This window comes from Hordeum vulgare, chromosome 4H, assembly GCF_904849725.1.
Source record: "Hordeum vulgare subsp. vulgare chromosome 4H, MorexV3_pseudomolecules_assembly, whole genome shotgun sequence".
NCBI classification, from domain to species: Eukaryota; Viridiplantae; Streptophyta; class Magnoliopsida; order Poales; family Poaceae; genus Hordeum; species Hordeum vulgare.
Genome location: NC_058521.1, coordinates 143,997,300 through 144,017,380, shown reverse-complemented (window position 1 = coordinate 144,017,380; position 20,081 = coordinate 143,997,300). Strand labels below are relative to the sequence as shown.

The window sequence follows — 20,081 nt, the reverse complement described above, 5'->3', positions numbered from 1 at the left end:
GCTCCGAGGTGGAGGGGCCTCGGTCGATCTCGAGCACCGGGGCTCTGCTGGTTTGCTGGGGTGGCTAGGGAGGTACTAGTGATCGTGGTGAAGCTATCTGAGGGGTGTTGGAGCGAGGGGAGGGCTATTTATAGGCCCGCGAAGGTGAGAAGATTCGGGAGCGTTGGTGACTCACCGTGGCGTGCATGGGGTGCAGAGAGAGGCTGGGGTCAAAACCACGGTCTCAGGACGTGGTTTTGGACTGCCCGAACCATCTGCAACAGAGGGAGAGAGAGGAAAGTCGAGCATTCGTGGCCGCGCAACCTTGGCCGGTTCTGGTGCGCGCGGGCACGCGTCGCGCGAGCTCTAGCGCGGGAGAGGAGGGGCCTGGAGGCTTGCTCGACGCAGAAGGGTTGTCGGGGGAGAGGTTGGACATCTCGGGGGAGGCTGGAACCCGCCAAGGGCATCGCCCCCGCCTCGGTGACTCCCTGTAGCGAGCCTAGAGCACAGTTTTGGCATGCCACGAGATGCTGGTGCGCTCTGAGGCACTTTGGACGTGTCTAGCATGTCCTGACACTGGCTGGGGGTGTGGCTAGCCGTTTGGTCCTTGTGGGAGCTTCGGCTAGTCAAGGGAGGCAAGAAATACTGGTGCTGTCAGTCATGAACTGAGATCTAAATTGGGGTTTTTGGCCTTTCCACTTTGAACCAGTTAGGGGCCAGTTGACTGGGGTTAGACACAGGTGTTGGCCACCTAATCTATGAGTTTGAAGCAAAGGGGTTTCGTTTAGCTGTGGCTAAGGTGGCTTTTTCCTATCTATCAGAAGGTGTTCGATAGTGGCTTAAGGGGGTTGCACCCCACCACTGGTGTTGCAACTTAACAGGTTTGGGTTTGGTGGTAAACCATGGAGTTTCACAAAATTTGAGCTCCAAAGGACAAGTTTGGCTTTGTAAACTTGAAAATACTCCAATATGACCAGATATGTCCCTTCCAAAGGGAGTGTGGGCAAACTAAGTCCCACAAATCCCATTTTTGTTGTGGAACCCTCATTTGAGGTATTAGGCACTCCTGCAAAGTTTTAGCATCATTGGATAAACTTTGCTATGTAGAGTTGCTCTAACTTGATTCTGGACAGACAGGGTTTTAGGGTTATTGGGGGTCCTTATTCACCTTTTATCAAGGTGAAACTTTATGTGGACACCAAACAAGGCTTAGGGATATCACTGGAATTTCCTTGGAATTTATTGAGAATATTTCCTTTGGAAATATTTCAAAATGCCAAAACAGACAGAAATAGCTGTCATAGTTTTATTCAATAAATATAATATAAAATGGGGTTTAAAATCCTATGTATGGAAAATATATGTCCTTCTGATCATCTCCAAATTTAATCAGATTTTTCTAAGGCAGAAAAGTATTTTTCCATGTTGGAATACCAATTCTGGCTTTATAAATGGACATGTTAATTAATTAGGAAAATAATCACAGAAATAATTATTTCTGTGGTTTTGAAATAAAAATATATGTTAAAATCAGATTACCAAATATGAGTAGAAGCACTACTTGCTATCAAGGACATGTAGTGCAACTTAAGGTAGGTTTTACCTTGATTAGAAATAAGCAAAGGTTTTTGGAAATCAGTGTTATACCAAAAGAATTTAGGGTTTTAAATCCTGACATGATCAAGCATACAAGCATACAATGTCAATCATAGCATTCGCAACATTAGTTTTGAAAAAGTTTTAACAAGCTCAGAATTTCACAATACAGACAAGTGATAGCAAAAACAGGGTGTGACACACAATTCATTATGTTGTCTTCCTTGTCCAACATCTACTTCTAGGCATGCGATAATTTAGTGAGTGTTCACAATCATAGATGGTGTGAGAGATGATATATTTGTATGTGAACCTCTCCTTCTTTATCACTTCCTATTAATTGCAACCATGACCAAGGTCTATGTTTGCCTACCCTCAACAAGTTTCAATCATCATTCTTTTTATATGTGAAGCCATCACTTCCCATAAGATCATTACATGATCTTTCATGCTTTTGTTCTATTCTCACTCTTCTGATCATGGCAAGAGGCAAATCCCTTCAACTAAGACACTCTTTATTATATGGCTCACGAGCTTGAATACATCGGGGGTGACACAAAGCAAAACTCAAGACTAAAACACTAAGACTTTTTATCTACTAGAGAAAGAGAAAATTGAAAAGGAAAACTAAAACAAAGGTAAAGGCAAAAGATGTGATGGTGATACGATACCGGGGCAACTCCCCCAAGCTTGGCACAAGCCAAGGGGATTGCCCATACCAATGCTCAGTTGTCTTCCTTTAGTGGTGAAGGTGGAGGAGTTGTTGAAGAGGTCTTGAGCTTGTTTAATTTCCACTTGAGCATAAAATTCTGCTCCCTCAGATCATCGTTTTCCTCTTCAAGCTTCAACACCCTCTGGCATAATTCCCGCTTACTCTTCTGCAAGAAAAGAGAAGGGATAAACAAGGTCTTAGGCTTCTTCCTTGAGTCAGGGAGGCTCGACTTCTTGAACTCCACATGAGTGTGTCCAGGTTGAGCTAGAGGAGCCTCCACTTCATCGAAACTTGTTTGCTCCTTCCCCTTCGGATCATAATCTTCGTCCTCATCAGTGGTCCAGCCATAAGGATCCAAGTCACCATAGACCTTGGGGTTAGCAAGGTAATAAGCCACATAGCTTTCCCCACCTGAATCCTGAGAAGACATCTTGACCTAGATCTGCGGCAGAAAACAGGCTCGAAACGAAAAATAGAGGAAATCTGCGTGATGCAGGGGTCAGACCAAACGGGAGTATATATAATAAATTTTTCCAGACCAGAAGGAGTACCCCACACGAAAACGGAGTCCGGGAGGCACACGAGGTGTCCACAGGCCCTCACGGCGCGGCCAGGGGGTGGGCCCGCGCCGTGCAGGCTTGTCGCCTCCTCGCGCACTTTTTGGACTACTTCCAATTTTTGTATTTTTTCAAATATTCCAAAACGGAGAAAAATTCCTACTGGAGAAGTTTTGGACTCTGTTTTCTTACCGAATCACATACCTCTTCGTTTTCGGAGTCTGAAACAGGCTGATAAATATCCCTTAGGTATTCTTCCGAAGTTATGGTATTGATGATATTGCTTTCAACATTTATGGGAGTACCTGAGATATAATGCTTGATTCTCTACCCATTTACAACTCTCGGACAATTACCTTCCGTGTTGTTGATCTTGATAGCACCGGAACAATATACTTCCTCAACAACATAGGGACCTTCCCATTTAGAGAGAAGCTTGCCTGCAAAGAATCTTAAACGAGAGTTATATAGCAAGACATAATCACCTACATTGAACTCACGCTTTTGTATCCTCTTATCATGGCACCTCTTAACCTTCTCTTTGAACAGCTTGGCATTCTCATCTGCCTGAGTTCTCCACTCATCAAGCGAGCTAATATCAAATAACCTATTCTCACCGGCAAGTTTGAAATCAAAGTTGAGCTCTTTGATTGTCCAATAAGCTTTATGCTCTAGCTCAAGAGGTAAATGACATGCTCTACCGTAGACCATTTTGTACGGAGACATGCCCATGGGATTCTTATACGCAGTCCTATAAGCCCACAGTGCATCATCGAGCTTCTTAGACCACTTTCTAGACCTGTTGACAGTCTGTTGCAGAATTAGTTTAATCTATCTATTACTTAGCTCTACTTGACCACTGGACTGAGGGTGATAGGGAGACGCAATTCTATGGTTGGCATCGTACTTAGCAAGCATTTTACGGAAAGCACCATGAATGAAGTGTGAACCACTGTCGGTCATTAGATATCTAGGGACTCCAAATCTAGGGAAGATAACTTCTTTCAGCATCCTAATAGAGGTGTTGTGATCAGCACTACTAGTGGGGATAGCTTCTACCCACTTAGTGACGTAATAAAAAACAACTAGGATATGAGTATACCGTTGGATTTTAGAAAAGGTCCCATATAATCAAAGCCCCAGACATCAAATGGTTCAATGACAAGTGAATAGTTCATAGGCATTTCCTGACTTTTGCTAATATTACCTATTCTTTGACATTCGTCACAAGACAAGACAAACTTACGGGCATCCTTGAAGAGAGTGGGCCAATAGAAACCTGATTGCAATACCTTGTGTGCAGTTCTATCTCCCGGAAGGTGTCCTCCGTAGGCCTCGGAGTGACACTTCTGTAGGATATGTACCTGTTCATGTTCAGGTACACAACGTCTAATAACACCATCTACTCCTTTCTTATAAAGCTGAGGCTCATCCCAAAAGTAATGTCTCAAGTCAAAGAAGAATTTCTTCTTTTGCTGGTACGTGAAACTAGGTGGTATGTATTTGGCAACGATATAGTTTGCATAATCAGCATACCACGGTGCACTACGTGAAGCATTGATGCCATTCAGTTGCACATCGGGAAAGCTATGATCAATAGGTTGTGGGTCATCAAGAACGTTCTCCAACCTAGACAAGTTATCTGCTACTGGATTATCAGCACCCTTTCTGTCGACAACGTGCAAATCAAATTCTTGTAGCAAGAGAACCCATCTGATAAGTCTAGGTTTAGCGTCTTTCTTCTCCATGAGGTACCTAATAGCAACATGATCAGTGTGAATAGTGACTTTGGAATCAACTATGTAAGACCTAAACTTTTCACATGCAAACACGACTGCTAAAAACTCCTTCTCCGTAGTAGCATAGTTTCTCTGGGCACTGTCTAGAGTTTTACTAGCGTAGTGAATAACATTCAACTTCTTATCGACTCTTTGCCCTAGAACAACACCAACAGCATAATCACTAGCATCACACATGATTTCAAAAGGCAAGTTCCAATCAGGTGGTTGAACAATAGGTGAAGTTATCAAAGCCCTCTTAAGTATTTCGAAGGCTTCCTCACAATCATCGTCAAAAACAAAAGAAATATCCTTTTGCAAGAGATTGGTAAGAGGCCTAGAAATCTTAGAGAAGTCTTTAATGAACCTTCTATAGAAACCAGCATGACCAAGGAAACTTCTTATACCTTTGATATCTGTGGGGTATGGCATTTTCTCGATTGCATCAACCTTAGCCTTATCGAGTTCAATACCTCTTTCAGAAATTTTATGTCCTAAGACGATGCCTTCATTAACCATAAAGTGTCACTTCTCCCAATTCAAGACAAGATTGGTGTCTTTACATCTCTGTAAGACTCGATCAAGGTTGCTGAGGCAATCATCAAAGGAAGACCCATAAACGAAGAAGCCATCAATACATCGTTGAAAGGTGGCAGGTGCATTACATAAGCCAAAAGGCATACGTCTATAAGCAAAGGTACCGAAAGGGCAGGTGAAAGTGGGTTTCTCCTGATGAGATTGTGCAACTGGTATTTGGGAGAAACCAGAATAACCGTCTAGAAAGCAGAAGTGTGTGTGTTTGGACAGCCTTTCTACCATTTGGTCGATAAAAGGCAAAGGGTAATGATCTTTCCTAGTGGCTTTATTCAATTTCCTAAAATCGATCACCATCCTATAGCCAGTAATAATCCTCTCTGGGATCAATTCATCCTTATCATTAGGGACAACGGTAATGCCTCCCTTCTTAGGGACGCAATGCACCGGACTCACCCAATCACTATGAGCAACATGATAGATAATACCCGCTTCAAGGAGCTTTAGTATTTCTTTTCTTACTACTTCTTTCATCTTAGGATTTAATCTCCTTTGATGATCAGCAACTGGTTTGAAATCAGGATCGGTTTTAATCTTGTGCTCGCATAGAGTGGGACTAATGCCCTTAAGATCATCGAGAGTATATCCAATAGCAGCACGGTGCTTCCTTAGAGTTTTTAGCAACTTCTTTTCTTCATGCTCTGAGAGGCTAGCACTAATTATAACAGGATATATCTCTTTTTCATCAAGGTAGGCATACTTAAGAGTATCAGGCAACTGTTTAAGCTCGAACACAGGATCACCCTTTGGTGGGGGTGGATCCCCAAGCAGTTCAACATGCAAGTTATTCTTAAGGATAGGATATTGTTCTAAGACAACTCTATCTATCTCATCCCTTTCATCCATATGCATATCATTTTCATGCTCAAGCAAGTATTGCTCTAAGGGATCAGTAGGAGGCACATCAATAGAAGCTAGGGAAATAGTTTCATCCCTAATAGGCAACTCTTTTTCATGAGGTTGTCTACCAAACTTGGAGAAGTTGAACTCATGTGACACACCTTCAAAGCCAACAGTGACAGTTTGCTTCTCACAATCAATATGAGCATTGACAGTATTGAGAAAAGGTCTGCCAAATATGATGGGACAAAAGCTATCTTGTGCGGTAGCAAGAACGAGGAAATCAGCAGGATACTTCATTTTACCACACAAGACTTCAACATCCCTAACAATTCCCATAGGGCAGATAATATCTCTATTGGCAAGCTGAATAGTGACATCAATAGGTTCTATCTCAACAGGTGCAATCTCATCTTTGATTTCATCGTATAAGGATTGAGGTATTGCACTAACACTAGCACCCACGTCACATAAACAATGATAACAACGATCTCCTATGTTAACAGAAACCACAGGCATGCCAACAACAGGCCTATGTTTGTCTCTAACGTGAGGTTTAGCAATTCTAGCAGCATCTTCACAGAAGTGAATATTATGTCCCTCAACATCGTCGGACAGAAGATCATTGATAATAGCAATGCTAGGTTCAACTCTAATTTGCTCAGGGGGTGTAGGTGTTCTAATATAGCCTCTATGTATCACAGTTGAAGCTTTAGAATGATCCTTTATCCTAACAGGGAAAGGTGGTTTCTCAATGTAAGCATTGGGAACAACAGGATCATTATAGGAAATGACTTTCTCTTCAACTGGAATGGGTTTAACTACATTGACTTCTAAAGCAGGATGATATTTAAACCACTTCTCTTTGGGGATATCAATATGAGCAGCAAAGGATTCACACAATGAAGCTACTATCTCAGAGTCAATTCCATACTTAGCGCTAAAGTCACAAAAAGTATTTGTCTCAACAAAGGATTTAACGCAATCAAACGTGAAATTCATACCTGACTCCTTACCTTCTTCAAGCTCCCAATCTTCAGAGTTGCGTTTAATTCTCTCCAATAAATTCCATTTGAAGTCAATATCTCTCTTCGTAAAAGAACCGGTACAAGAAGTGTCAAGCATGGTGCGATCATCATGAGAAAGCCGAGCATAGAAGTTCTGAATGATAATTTCTCTCGAGAGCTCATGATTGGGGCATGAATATAGCATTGATTTAAGCCTCCCCCAAGATTGAGTGATGCTTTCTCTGTCACGAGGCCAAAAAATATAAATATAATTCCGATCACGATGTACTAAATGCATAGGATAAAACTTTTGATGAAATTCCAATTTCAACCGATTGTAGTCCCATGATCTAGTATCATCACATAGCCTATACCATGTCAATGCCTTATCCTTCAAAGATAAAGGAAAGACCTTCTTCTTGACCTCATCCTCGGGCACACCTGCAAGCTTAAATAAACCACAAACTTCATCTACATAGATCAGATGCAAATCTGGATGTGAAGTTCCATCACCTGTAAAAGGATTAGCGAGCAGTTTCTCAAGCATACTCGAAGGAAATTCAAAGCAAATATTTTCAGTAGGTGCAGCAGGTTGAGGAGCAACTATTTGTGCTTCCGTTCGACGTGAAGATACCCTGAACAAGCCCCTCAAAGGATTAGTATCCATAGTGACAAGTGATAAAAAATTTCAGCACACTATGTGAATGTTTCCTTACCAAGTTCCACTTACCAAAGGCGCTTCACTCCCCGGCAACGGCGCCAGAAAAGAGTCTTCATGACCCACAAGTATAGGGGATCAATCGTAGTCCTTTCGATAAGTAAGAGTGTCGAACCCAACGAGAAGCAGAAGGATCTGACAAGTGGTTTTCAGCAAGGTAAAATCTGCAAGCACTGAAATTGTCGGTAACAAGTGATTGTGTGGTGAGGTGATTCGTAGCAAGCAACAAGTAACAAAAGTAGCAACGGTGCAGCAAAGTGGCCCAATCCCATTTGTAGCAAGGGACAAGCCTGGACAAAGTCTTATAGGAGGAAAAACGCTCCCGAGTACACACGGGAATTTCTGTGATGCTAGTTTTCATCATGTTCATATGATTCGCGTTCGTTACTTTGATAGTTTGATATATGGGTGGACCGGTGCTTGGGTACGGCCCTTACTTGGACAAGCATCCCACTTATGATTAACCCCCCTCGCAAGCATCCGCAAATACGAAAGAAGAATTAAGACAAAGTCTAACCATAGCATTAAACTAGTGGATCCAAATCAGCCCCTTACGAAGCAACGCATAAACTAGGGTTTAAGATTCTGTCACTCTAGCAACCCATCATATCATTACTACTTCCCAATGCCTTCCTCTAGGCCCAAATAATGGTGAAGTGTTATGTAGTCGACGTTCACATAACACCACTAGAGGAAAAACAACATACAACATATCAAATTACCGAACGGATACCAATTTCACATGACTACTATTAGCATGACTTATCCCATGTCCTCGGGAAAAAAAGTAACTACTCACAAAGCATAATCATATTCATGACCAGAGAGGTAATGAGTAGCATCAAGGACCTGAACATAAACTCTTCCACCAAATAATCCAACTAGCTTCAACTACAAAGAGTAATTAACACTACTAGCAACCTTACAAGTACCAATCGGAGTCGCGAGACGGAGATTGGTTACAAGTGATGAACTAGGGTTTGGAGATGAGATGGTGTTGATGAAGATATTGATGGTGATGAGTCCCCTCCGATGAGAGGAGTGTTGGTGATGACGATGGCGACAATTTCCCCCTCCGGGAGGGAAGTTTCCCCACCAGGATCGTCCTGCTCAAGCTCTAGATTGGTTCTACTCAAGTTCCGCCTCGTGGCTGCGGCGAATCCACGAAAAAGATCCTCCCTATTTTTTTCCTGGACGAAACCCTTCATATAGCAAAAGAGGGGGCCAAGTGGGCCAGCAGGCTGCCCACAAGCCCTCATGGCGCGGCCTGGGGGGTGGCCGCGCCGTGCAGGCTTGTGGCCACCTGCATGCCCCCCTCTGGCGCTTCTTCAGCCCAGTATTTTTTATAAATCAGGAAAAAAAATCCTCGTTGATTTTTACGGCGTTTGGAGTTGCGCAGAATAGGTATCTCAAACTTGCTCCACTTTTAGGCCAGAATTCTAGTTGCCGGCATTCTCCCTCTTCATGTAAACCTTGCAAAATAAGAGAGAAAAGGCATAAGAATTGTACCGTGATGTGAAATAACAGCCAAAGAAGCGATAAATAACAACATGAAAACATGATGCAAAATGGACGTATCAGCCGCCAAACGCTGATCTAGCGGTTGCTGATGGTCATGGCCATGGCCACGGTCGTGTGATGACCGGGCTCGGCTCATGCGTCTCCTCCGAAGGTAGGAGGAAGTCTCCCACGGAGATCGACGCTGATGCTCGGGACGTTGGAGGCACGCCTCGTCGAGGGTGCTCGAGATCGATCTCGACCGGATTCGGCAAAGGCGGAGCTAGGATGGGCACCGCAGAGCGGATGGATGGTCGCACGACGGCGGCGGAGACGGAGACGGGAACAAATGCGACGCCAGGGCGACAGAGACGAGGGTGTGCGACTGAGAGGGAGACAGGCGTTTCCACGGCCACACGGTCGTGGAGCAGAAGAGGCGGAAGAGGAGGGTAGCGGCGGCGGGGATCCCTCGGCCACGGCGGCCGCCACATCAGCCAGAAATCCTCGGACACCGTGTCGAACGCCAGGATCTTCTGGGTGTTCCTGGCCACAGGATGAATCGTCAAGTGAATTTTGCCCCTGTCGTGGGCATAGTGGTTGATGAAATAGGCGACTACACCGTCGGTCACTGGTCCGAGACGGCGAGGATGTTGTGAGCTGGCTGCGGCGGCGACAGCGGCGAGCGAGTAAAGGTAGTGCGCCGCCAAGCCAGACTCTCGTTCATTGGCGAGGACGAGAAGCCGGAGCTCGCCGGACGGGCCGTGGTTGTTAAAGCCGCACAGCCTGGTCAGGTCGGGGCAAGAACGCGGCTTCAAGTCCAACCTAGCCGCCAGCCTGGTCACCGGGTTGCACACAAAGAAAACGGAGCCCGTCGCAGCAACCCAGCAGGGCGCCGACCTCAGAGGGCTTGAGCCGGTGAGATTTCTCGGGAGAGAGATGGATCGGGAGCGAGGGTGTGTGGATGGGGACGGGGTAGCAGGAGACGCGATATGCGTTCGTGCCTTCGTGGCTTGCGGTTATTTATTTATTTTCTGCTTTTTGTAGCGGGCAGGATAATTAGTGGGTTTTTTCGTGGGAGGGGATCGTAGGAGGGAATGAGGGCTGACTTTCTGGCGATAGAGGGGAGGACGATGGAGGTCAAACCATCACGTCCGGAGATTCTTCTTTAATAGTAGAGATGATCGGTTCTTTTACGATGCTATCCTAAAGAACAAGACATACCCTGTTAGTGCTCTCTGAGTTAGCTTGCTATGCGCAGATAGTAATATTTCCCGATTCTTCTGTTTCTGTATTTTTGTTTTAATCGATAGTGAACATACGAATTTTCTGTTGCTTTATATATTCATATGCCAGGAATCTCTAATCTGACTTTTGCCTTTTTTGTTTGTTGTATAGTTCTTTCCCAACATCTATGAAAAATGCAGAGTGGTTTTCTATAGAAAGGGAAAATAATTTAAGTATGTGAGGTTGTTTGTTACTTTGTGTGGCATGTTTGGGTGGCCTTGTCATGATGTGCCTATTGTTCTTCTACGCTGTTGCTGCCACTGGATCTTGCCTCCCTCGGCGAGCTGCTGATGATGTTGTATGTTTTGCCTTACCTTTCAGGTCCACTCTCCGAGGTGTATCCGTTGTGACTCATGAGGCTATTGGCATACTTCTGCATGAAGTTAACTGAACTTGTCACTGCACTTTGCCCCCGATCATGCACGATAACCTCACAAATTGATGCAAACCTTTTAGCTATCCAAGAATAGAAAAATGGGCACAATGATTTATATATGTTCAGTTATCAGTATTTAATCTTTCTAGGTAAATCTTGATATTGTGTGAGGACTGCATGCTTTAATCCCATGGATGATAATCCTAATAGTAAACATGTACCATGTTTTCTTCATAATTTGGCTCATATAATGTGCTTCTGTGAGAATTCCTGATTTGCTCATGTGGACAATATAGATTACAAATAGCTTTATTTTACTTTATTAGAATTTAGAAATGAATCGGTTTTGGGTAGCACATTGCTCAACTACGTTATGAATGTACTGCTGACATTGCGCTTTCAACCGTAGGAGGTTGTCTATCTATTCTCAGGGTCATGACCTCTTCATGCAAGTATTTCTGGTTCTCTGATTTAGGATCTAATAATCTACACTTACGAGTACTATTTGTCTTCTAATAAATTCAACATCTTGTTATCTCATATGAACATAATACATCATGCATGTGAAGCTTTGATCAATTCACAACAATTCTTGATGGTCACTTAATATTTTTTTCCAGTGCATGCCAATCAAAATTGCATGCCAAACACTAATAACCAAAGTCACCCAAGGGAGCTTTAAATCGTAGGAAGTGCTCCTTCTTGGAACATAGTTTCAGATTTTGTAGGTAGTGTTAGACTTGTAAGATTTTATTCTTTTTCAAATTAATGCAGAACACTTGCGAGCATCCGATATACATGACTGAAAAATGAGATATACAAATGAAAAGTCACTGCCAATGGCCCTTTCATGTCTTTTTTTGTTTTCGCTCATGGATTTTGTTTCCCTGAATTGATGTCGTGGTTACTGGAAGCTAGAAAGAAGTTGCCACAAAATTTTGCAATATCAGGAAAAGCTACAGATAGATGCAAACATGGTAGATAATTTTCTCAGTATGGATGGTATTGTATTTAATCCTTCAAAGATTGTGGGCGTATTTATTCTTCATGTAATATGTGACTACTAAAGGAGTTTCCTAACTTACTGCTCTTAGTCCCTCATGCTTTTGTTCAGTGTTATTTCAAAATCAACAAATCTATAATGCTATTTAGATAGGAAATAATTATACATGCTTTAATCATACATAGTGGTCAAGGAACGGGCAACTCCAATGGGGCGACCCATTTTGTCAGCCGCCGTCCGTTTGGGTCAGCGCGGACTCAAAAGGCGACCCAACGCGCCAACCCAAATGGACGCGCGTCCGGTTTTCATCCGTGGCCGACCCATTCCTGGCCCATTTTTGACTCGGATTTGCGTCAACGCGGACACGCGACAGACATGCGCACGTTCGCCTTCTCCTCCCCCGGGCCCGCTGGTTGGTGGCACATTGGCCTCCCCCATCCAACCCTCGCCTGCCCACTTCGTCGCCGACGCCGCCGCCCATTTTTCCGGCGACTCTGCCAGCTACCGGTGCCTCCACATCCGCCGAGCAACGCCGCCCATTCCCACGTCGCCCGCTGCCGCCATCGTCTTGTCGCCGGGGAGCCGACTGCTTCCCACTCCCGCGCCCGCCCACCACACAGCCCGCCCCGACCAAGAAGTCGCCTCGCCTCCCGGCCAGATCCTCACCGGCACGCTCGTCGGACACCGGCCCACTCGTCGGACGCCGGCAGGGCAGCTAGCTGGTCCGTGCGCGCCGCGACTCCCTTCGCCGACCGTCTCCTTCGTCGACGCCCGCAAGGTGTTCGACAGTTTGCCAAGGTACAAAATGGACTCTGCCGATGAGTTATTTTTTCACAATTTCCTTTGCGACTCCGACGATTCGCCGTCCGATGACGAGGAGGAGGTATTGGCTGCTGTGTTGGTCCATCACCACCTCAACAACCCGCGGCCATTGTTCCGTGGCTCCATTCCGGGCCACCTTTCGACGTTGAATCGCAACCGAGAGAGCGGACATTTCCTTCTTTAGAAGTACTACTTTGATGCAACAAACCCGTTGTTCAAACATCAAAAATTCCGTCATCATTTCCGTATGAGTAGGCATCTTTTCAACCGTATTAGAGAGGGGGTGGTTGGCTATAATGACTATTTCGAGTGCAAAGAGGATGCCGTTGGCAAGATAGGTTTTTCCTCTTATCATAAATGCACCGCCGCCATCTGAATGCTTGCATACGGAGTGCCCGGTGATCTCCTTGACGAGTACGCTCGTATGAGTGAGTCTACTTGCCTAGAGTCCATGTATAAGTTTTGCAAGGCTGTTAGTGTTGTGTCTGGCCCTGAGTACTTGAGAGAGCCGACTGCTGAAGATACAACCCTTTTGTTGGCGATGAATGCCAGCAGGGGCTTCCAGGGATGCTTGGTAGCATAGACTGCATGCACCGGGAGTGGAAGAACTGCCCTTCTGCTTGGCAAGGGAAGTATAAGGGCCATGTCAAGGCTTGCACTGTCATACTAGAGGCCGTGGCGTCTGAAGATCTATGGATCTTGCACTCTTTCTTTGGCATGGACGGATCACACAATGATATTAACGTGCTTCAGCGCTTGCCGTGTTTGCTAGGATTGCCGAAGGCAACAACCCATCGGTGAACTTTACTGTCAGCGGCCACAACTATGACAAAGGATACTACCTGGGTGATGGTATCTATCCTCAGTGGACCACTATTGTCAAGACAATAACCAACCCTGTCGGAGAGAAGAGGAAAAGATTTGTCCAAGAGCAAGAGAGTGCCAGGAAGGATGTTGAGCGTGCCTTTGGTGTTTTGCAATCTCGATGGGGCATCGTTCGGTATCCTGCTAATACCTGGAGCACGCAAAAATTATGGGAGGTGATGACTGCTTGTGTGATCATGCATAATATGATCGTAGAAGACGAGCGCCCGGAACGTCTGTACGATCAAGGGTTTCAATTTCAGGGTGAGAATGTTGTGCCTAAGAATGGAAGAACGGCAACGTTTGAACAGTTCACCCAATTTCATTAAGACATGCGTGATTGGGAAACTCACGTGCAACTGCAAAATGATTTGGTTGAGCATATGTGGGCTCATGTTGGCAACCAATAGATTTATCTTCTTTTATTCGTTTGCAAAACTATTGGAAACTATGTGAGACTTTTTTATTTTTATTCGGCTTATAATAACTATGCTATTTTATTCGGTCCAAATTATGTTATTTGATTCAAACTATGAAAATCATGTAAAATAGGACGGCCAGCCGACACATATGAGTCGGCGCGTTGGGCGCGCTGTCGACCTATATCTAAAACAGGACGGACGACGGACGGGAGGCCGACCCAAACGAACAAAAAGCGAATGAAATCACCGCCCGTTTGGATCGCCCCATTGAAGTTGCTCTTAGTGCTTGCCATGACACACCAAGACAGTCCTCATGTTTTGCCCGTAGCAACGCACGTACACATTTAGTTCCATAAAAAAGTGTAATCATGTCCCACCCGTTAACCTCACAATTCATGTTGTCAGATGCTCATTCCTTCCGGTTTAAAAGGCCCATATGTATCTATGGTTTGACAATTTGACCATAGTAATAAGTACTTTCTCCATCCCTAATTATTTGTTGTGAAAATGGATGTATCAAGACATACTTTTAGTTCTAGACACATTCATTTCTATCCATTTATACTTCAGGATGAAGGGAGTACCATATATCACAAAAGTTATACTATTAGTAGTATAACATTTGAAGTTTCTAATGATATATTTTTCTGTGAGGTATAACTCGTTACATTGGTCAAATAACCAAAAAGGAGAGTCGACACTTTGGATTTGTCCGAATATACAAACGGCAGGTGATACCAAGATGGAGTTCTTGGAGTGCCCACTAGAATTTGACCACATCATGTACTGCATCCTTTTACATCCAATGCTTATTTCTGGTCAACAAATTTGCACACATACATTATACAGGAAAAGACAAGGAGGATCACACTGGGTATATTCCTAATTCAAGGAAAACATATGGCATATCGAAGCAGGCAATCACAAGAACGTATGCCATCTTACTACACTTCTTTTGCAACTCCAAAACCAACTCTGCTCTCTTTCAGCTGGCCAACCGAAAAGATGATCAATAACATAGAAAAAAGACACCCTAAACCATATCCTAAGTGAAAAATCTAACTTTGGTGAAGGCAGGGTAAAAGTACGATGAGATGGATATGGATCCAAGGATGTACTATGAACGGATCAGCATCTCTGACAATTCAATTCAGTTTGGTGCCAGTTCTCCAGAAAATAGCACATCACTTTCATCTCTACATACCTAAGGTTCGCACCAATCAACTTGAGTTGCCATTCAAGCATACCCTTAGCACCAGCGTCTTCTCCGCAGCTCCAGAAATCACCATGAACTGGGAGATCTACTGAGCTAGCCAGCCACATTATTTGGTGCTGCGTTCTGGCTGTGTGGTCTCCAGGCTGAGATGGAGTACAGACGAGTTGCACCCCAGCACAGCAGAAGGTCGGCATTGCCTTCGTCACACTTGCATTGTCTCAATCCGTAGCTCATCAGCCTCTCTTTGCCTTCCCTGATGGCTTCAAAGCTGAGGGGCACATGGTCAACTTGGCAACGCTGCATGTGCATTTCCCACTGGCTCAGCTTCTCATGCCGCTCATGCCGCTGGACCCCCTCGCATACCAGTATATTCTTGATCTCCTCCCCAAGGAGCACCCTCTCCACGCGTGCCCTCTGCGGGTTGGCTGCACCTACCGCATTGAGGCTGTCGAAGAGGGCGGCGTAGTAGTGGACTGTCTCGGTGAACCGATCGTGGAACAGCGGGGTGTTGTGGTCCGCGTCTTGCTCCATCATCACAATGATCTTCGGTTCAAGGGCGCGGATGGCGGAGAGGAAGCTCACCAGCAATCTTGGTATCTGGCGTTGAGGGGATGGTGTCTGTGGATAGTTCAGTGTAGATGCCGGACTGCGTGCTGGGCAAGCCATTTGCTTAAGCCGAGCCATGTTCGCCATTTGCTGGAGCTGAGCAATGCCGTCGCGGGTTACACTGTCATCAACTGCAAGGAGGCGATGCATCTGTAGAGCACAGCTGATCACAACTGCCTCACCGAAGTTTATCTTCAGGATCTCGCGGAGATTGCTGAAGTCCAATGTCTCGAGTTTGCCAATCACCTTGTCGAAATGAAAGAATAGCTTGAGGTTAGCAGCTTGCTTGCACAGGAGCGCCTGCATGTTGTCCAGGAACTCAATGTCTTCATGGACAACAGTTAGGCGTAGTTCGGGCGGGCCCCCAGGGCGGCCATGGAAATCATGAAGAATCTTGAGCCACTGCCACGGGTGGCTGGTTGAGCAAGACAAGTCAACAATTCGGACAACCTGCAGTGCCACCATCATTAGAATTCAGAAGTTCCCAAGCTTGCACTGCATGCAAAGTGGTCATAAATATATCACAGGAATCTAGACAATAGTGAAGGAAACCTGGCCTTGCTGGTAGAACCAATATTGCGTATAATAGAGTAAGAAACTCAAGGCATCAAGCTTGGATGCCGATTCCTCTTACTCTCCATGATGTATTTTTATTCAAATATGCACCATAATTTGAGACATTACTTAAGGAGATCTATATTGTGGTAACAGTATATGCTATCTCTATACACATATAAACCAGGTGTAAAATTAGAGGTGCCACAACAATCCTGAAATCAGTACTGGAGTAAATCTGAAAAATTCTCTAATTCATTGAGAGAAACAAGAATGTTTTTATACTCTATTAGATTGGACATGATTTTGATGGTGCAAATCGAGTACCATAACTAGAGAAATTATATCTGATCAGAAGAGGAGGGAATCCTAAAGATCTCTAATAAATCAAGAGGAACTGAACATATTTTATATCTTGGACCTGATTATAACTAGAGAGGTTACAAGTTAAGAAAAGCACACACTATATGTGTTTAGATTTGCTGACCAATACAAGCCCATATTCAATGTAAATACAGGTACATATTGTGACATTGAACTAGTGAACCTCTTAACACAGTAGCACATGGCTTAAAACTAGTTTACTAGAAAATATATAGTCACAAAAGGTGCCAAAAATAATGAAAACATTTCAAAAAAATTATCAAAAAGTTCACGTAACATTTCACACCCCGGGCATACCAAATGAAATAAATTAACTGCAGATGTATGTTTCATTAGGGGTATTTCAGTCCAAATTTCACCCCAGATTACATCCAGCTCATTGTCTTTGGTCATAGGAAAAAACTTGTGGTGCCACCTCATGCGAGATGGAGGGAGTAATAATCTTCAAATATTACCATCTCAGGGAAAATAATTATAGGTACCAATAAGCACAATATGTAAGTTGGATTTTCATTCCCATCAACTATTGATAATCCTGGGATCTAATCCACAATTCCACATATTAGTAACACTTCAACAAATAGGTCAACAAAACATTCAAGATGGAGAAAACTGCATTACCAATGTACTGACTAAAATTGGCATGCTAAGCCAGTAATACATAACACATAATTAAATAACGTTGATTCTGAAACTTGTAAAATCCTATAAGAAAATAAGCAATGCATCCCATGTTATTATAGCACCAACTTAGCTAGATTAGGCATGCCATTTCACATTCAGGAACAACAACCAATCCAAACTAAGTCAGGAAAAATAGCTGTAAATATATCTAGACAGCCATATATATCTAGTCAGGAAATCTTTTTTGCATCTTTAAGCAAAATTAAAGTAGAGTTTGACCTTTTGATCCTGGACTTGTTCCAGCATAGCCCGGTTAATAGTGACAAAGCCAGTGCTGAGGTAGGGGCTGATGCTGGCAAAGTTCTCGCGGGCAGCCCGGAGGCAGGACTGCTCGAGGTAGCGAGACGGGTCGATGAGGGCAGCAGCAAAGCCCTGGATGGGGCATAGAAGGCGGCGGGCTAAGCTGTCGGCGATTATCATGGACATACGCTGCAGTGGCCCGTCCACTAGAGAGGCGAGCTTTCTGATCTTCCTAAGGCTGCGGTCAGTCTTGTCAAAAGATCCTTCGATCACATGCGCCATGCACTCGTACAAGGCCGGGCCAAGTTGTGCCAAGTCATCCACCGTGCCCTGAGTGTGTGCGCATGGAGCGTGCATCGTTTCTGCCTTCTTGAGGAAGGATTGCTGTGTTCGTACAGGACGTAGGAACTAGTGCTTGGGTGTCCTGGCTGGATCAACTTCTCTGGTTGTTGGCACTGGTACATTTATAGGATAGCGTGTCTAACACATACATAGGATTGCGTGTCTAAGACATAATTGAACCGAAAGCAACAAGCTAAGAAGTTTTTACCGTGTTTGTTCGAATGAATTTAGAAAGATCCATGGTAAAGGCAAAGTATTGGCATATTGACGTATCCAAGGAATACTGTTGGAATTTTCGTTTTATTCCTTTGGCACCTTCATATCCACTGGGCAGAAATAGACAAATATTGCAGTCAACCTGATCAGACTACGGAAGACTACTCTTTGGAAGTTCCAACAAGCGTGTATCGTCGATGACTTGATTCTGGGTTAACAAGGTAACAAGAGTTTTGGTACACTGGAACTATTACTTTATTAGAACATAGATCCGTCTTGTACGTAGAAGTTACAGTGGCAAAACTGATCCAGTATATATTGTTATCATGTTTGGAATTTTGCTTTAGTCATTGTCAGCACTTATAGGAGTAGTTGCTAAGCAACATGCTTTGGTTGGACACATGTTTGGGAAGCCCACAAACCCAGACAATGACAGGCACGCCCAAAATAGTCAGAACCAACACCAGTAAGCACCTTGGCACAGGCCATCCTATCTTTAAGCAGGTACACTGATCATTACTCACTAGTACTGTGGTAATTTTCTGGTGTTGTAGAAGGCCACTGCCTGGGCAACACCAACCTGCCCAAGGCGTCCGGTGAATCCGCGATTGACTAACGCCTTGGTGAAGGCTGCATTTCTTTTGACAAGTGTGTCTGAAGTCTGAACTGTCAATATGGGTTATAGCCCAATGGACATGAACCAACACTTGATTGGCGATCCACGGGGCCAGGGCACTATCATTTAACAATTTTCACAGCGTCACGTCATTTCACTATGCAAATCTTAAACGGTGACATGCGTACTATTTACCTCAACAAGCCGTGATCCGGGAGAAGGGCGGCTGCCGGGTCAGGGGCATGGCAGCGCGGTGTGCCGGCCATGCCCGGCTGGTGGCCACACCCCGTACGAAGGGAGAATCGGGGTCAGGGACGAAGAATCCGAGGCATGCGGCCTCCGTCTGCAAAGATTTGCAAAGGCTAACCGGTGGATGCTCCAGGCGGGGGACGAGTAGGTGTGGAAGAGAGTCCCGATCTCCTCGGTCAACACTAAATCTATATGCCACGTGAGTTGTGTGGGAGCTACGCAACGCCGCGTGCCCCAAAGCTGCTCCATTCTTCGCGGCGGCGGCGGCGGCGGCGGCGGCTGGATGGGGGCGGGGGCGGCGGCGGACCTGGCTGGAGGACGTTTTTCTTTTTCTTTCTCTTTTGAGGATTGGATTGGAGGACGGGTTTGTGTTTTTCTTTTTCTTTTGAGTATTAGAGGACGGGTTTGTTTGTGTGGACACGGGACACAGCGTAGCGTTTCGTCCTTTTGGGCTGAGAGCTGGCAACCGGGTAGGCTTTCTCTGGTTGGCTATTGGGTATGGGCTAGGCTTTTGCAACCTCGTGGGCTTTCAGTTCCCCGGGCATCGAGTCCGAGATGGTATATGAAATGAAATCTCACCCGGAACCGGATTGCTGGACTCCCCCCACAAAAGCAGCAGGACCCGTTCGTTTCCGCCCCCTCACCTCACAAACCTCTCTCGTTCCTACACTGCCGATTCATCATCATCACCGTCGCCGCGGTGACTTGACGCGATCCTTTTCGATAAACGCTTCACGCGACATGGACGGCCCCGGCCCATATTACGACGCGGCCGCCAGCGAAGGGACACGCTCATTCTCATTCTCTATGCCAGGCGGCTTGATCACACAGATTCGGATACGGGAGGTTAACTCTATCCTGCATGCCTTCATTCCCGGAGCCAGAAGTAACGGCGATGAAGACGTCGATTTGCCTACGTACAGG

The 20,081-nt window shown here is 45.0% G+C and overlaps 1 protein-coding gene across 1 annotated transcript; it reads right to left on the bottom strand.

Moving 5' to 3' along the window:
* Nucleotides 1–14,833: 14,833 nt before the first annotated feature.
* Nucleotides 14,834–19,466, bottom strand: LOC123448181 (scarecrow-like protein 3). Its single transcript, XM_045124992.1, has 2 exons — nucleotides 17,714–19,466; nucleotides 14,834–16,321 (listed from the first exon to the last, which is right to left on the bottom strand). The coding sequence occupies exons 1-2, from the start codon at nucleotides 18,089–18,091 to the stop codon at nucleotides 15,359–15,361; spliced, it is 1,341 nt and encodes a 446-aa protein (XP_044980927.1). The 5' UTR covers nucleotides 18,092–19,466; the 3' UTR covers nucleotides 14,834–15,358.
* Nucleotides 19,467–20,081: the final 615 nt, after the last annotated feature.

Bases quoted from the DNA above. Each gene is read 5' to 3' on its own strand.
- LOC123448181 (XM_045124992.1), bottom strand. From the start codon at position 18,091: ATGCACGCTCCATGCGCACACACTCAGGGCACGGTGGATGACTTGGCA. The intron at 16,322-17,713 runs GTCAAACTCTAC...GTGGCACTGCAG, and splicing joins AACAAGTCCAGGATCAAAAG to GTTGTCCGAATTGTTGACTT.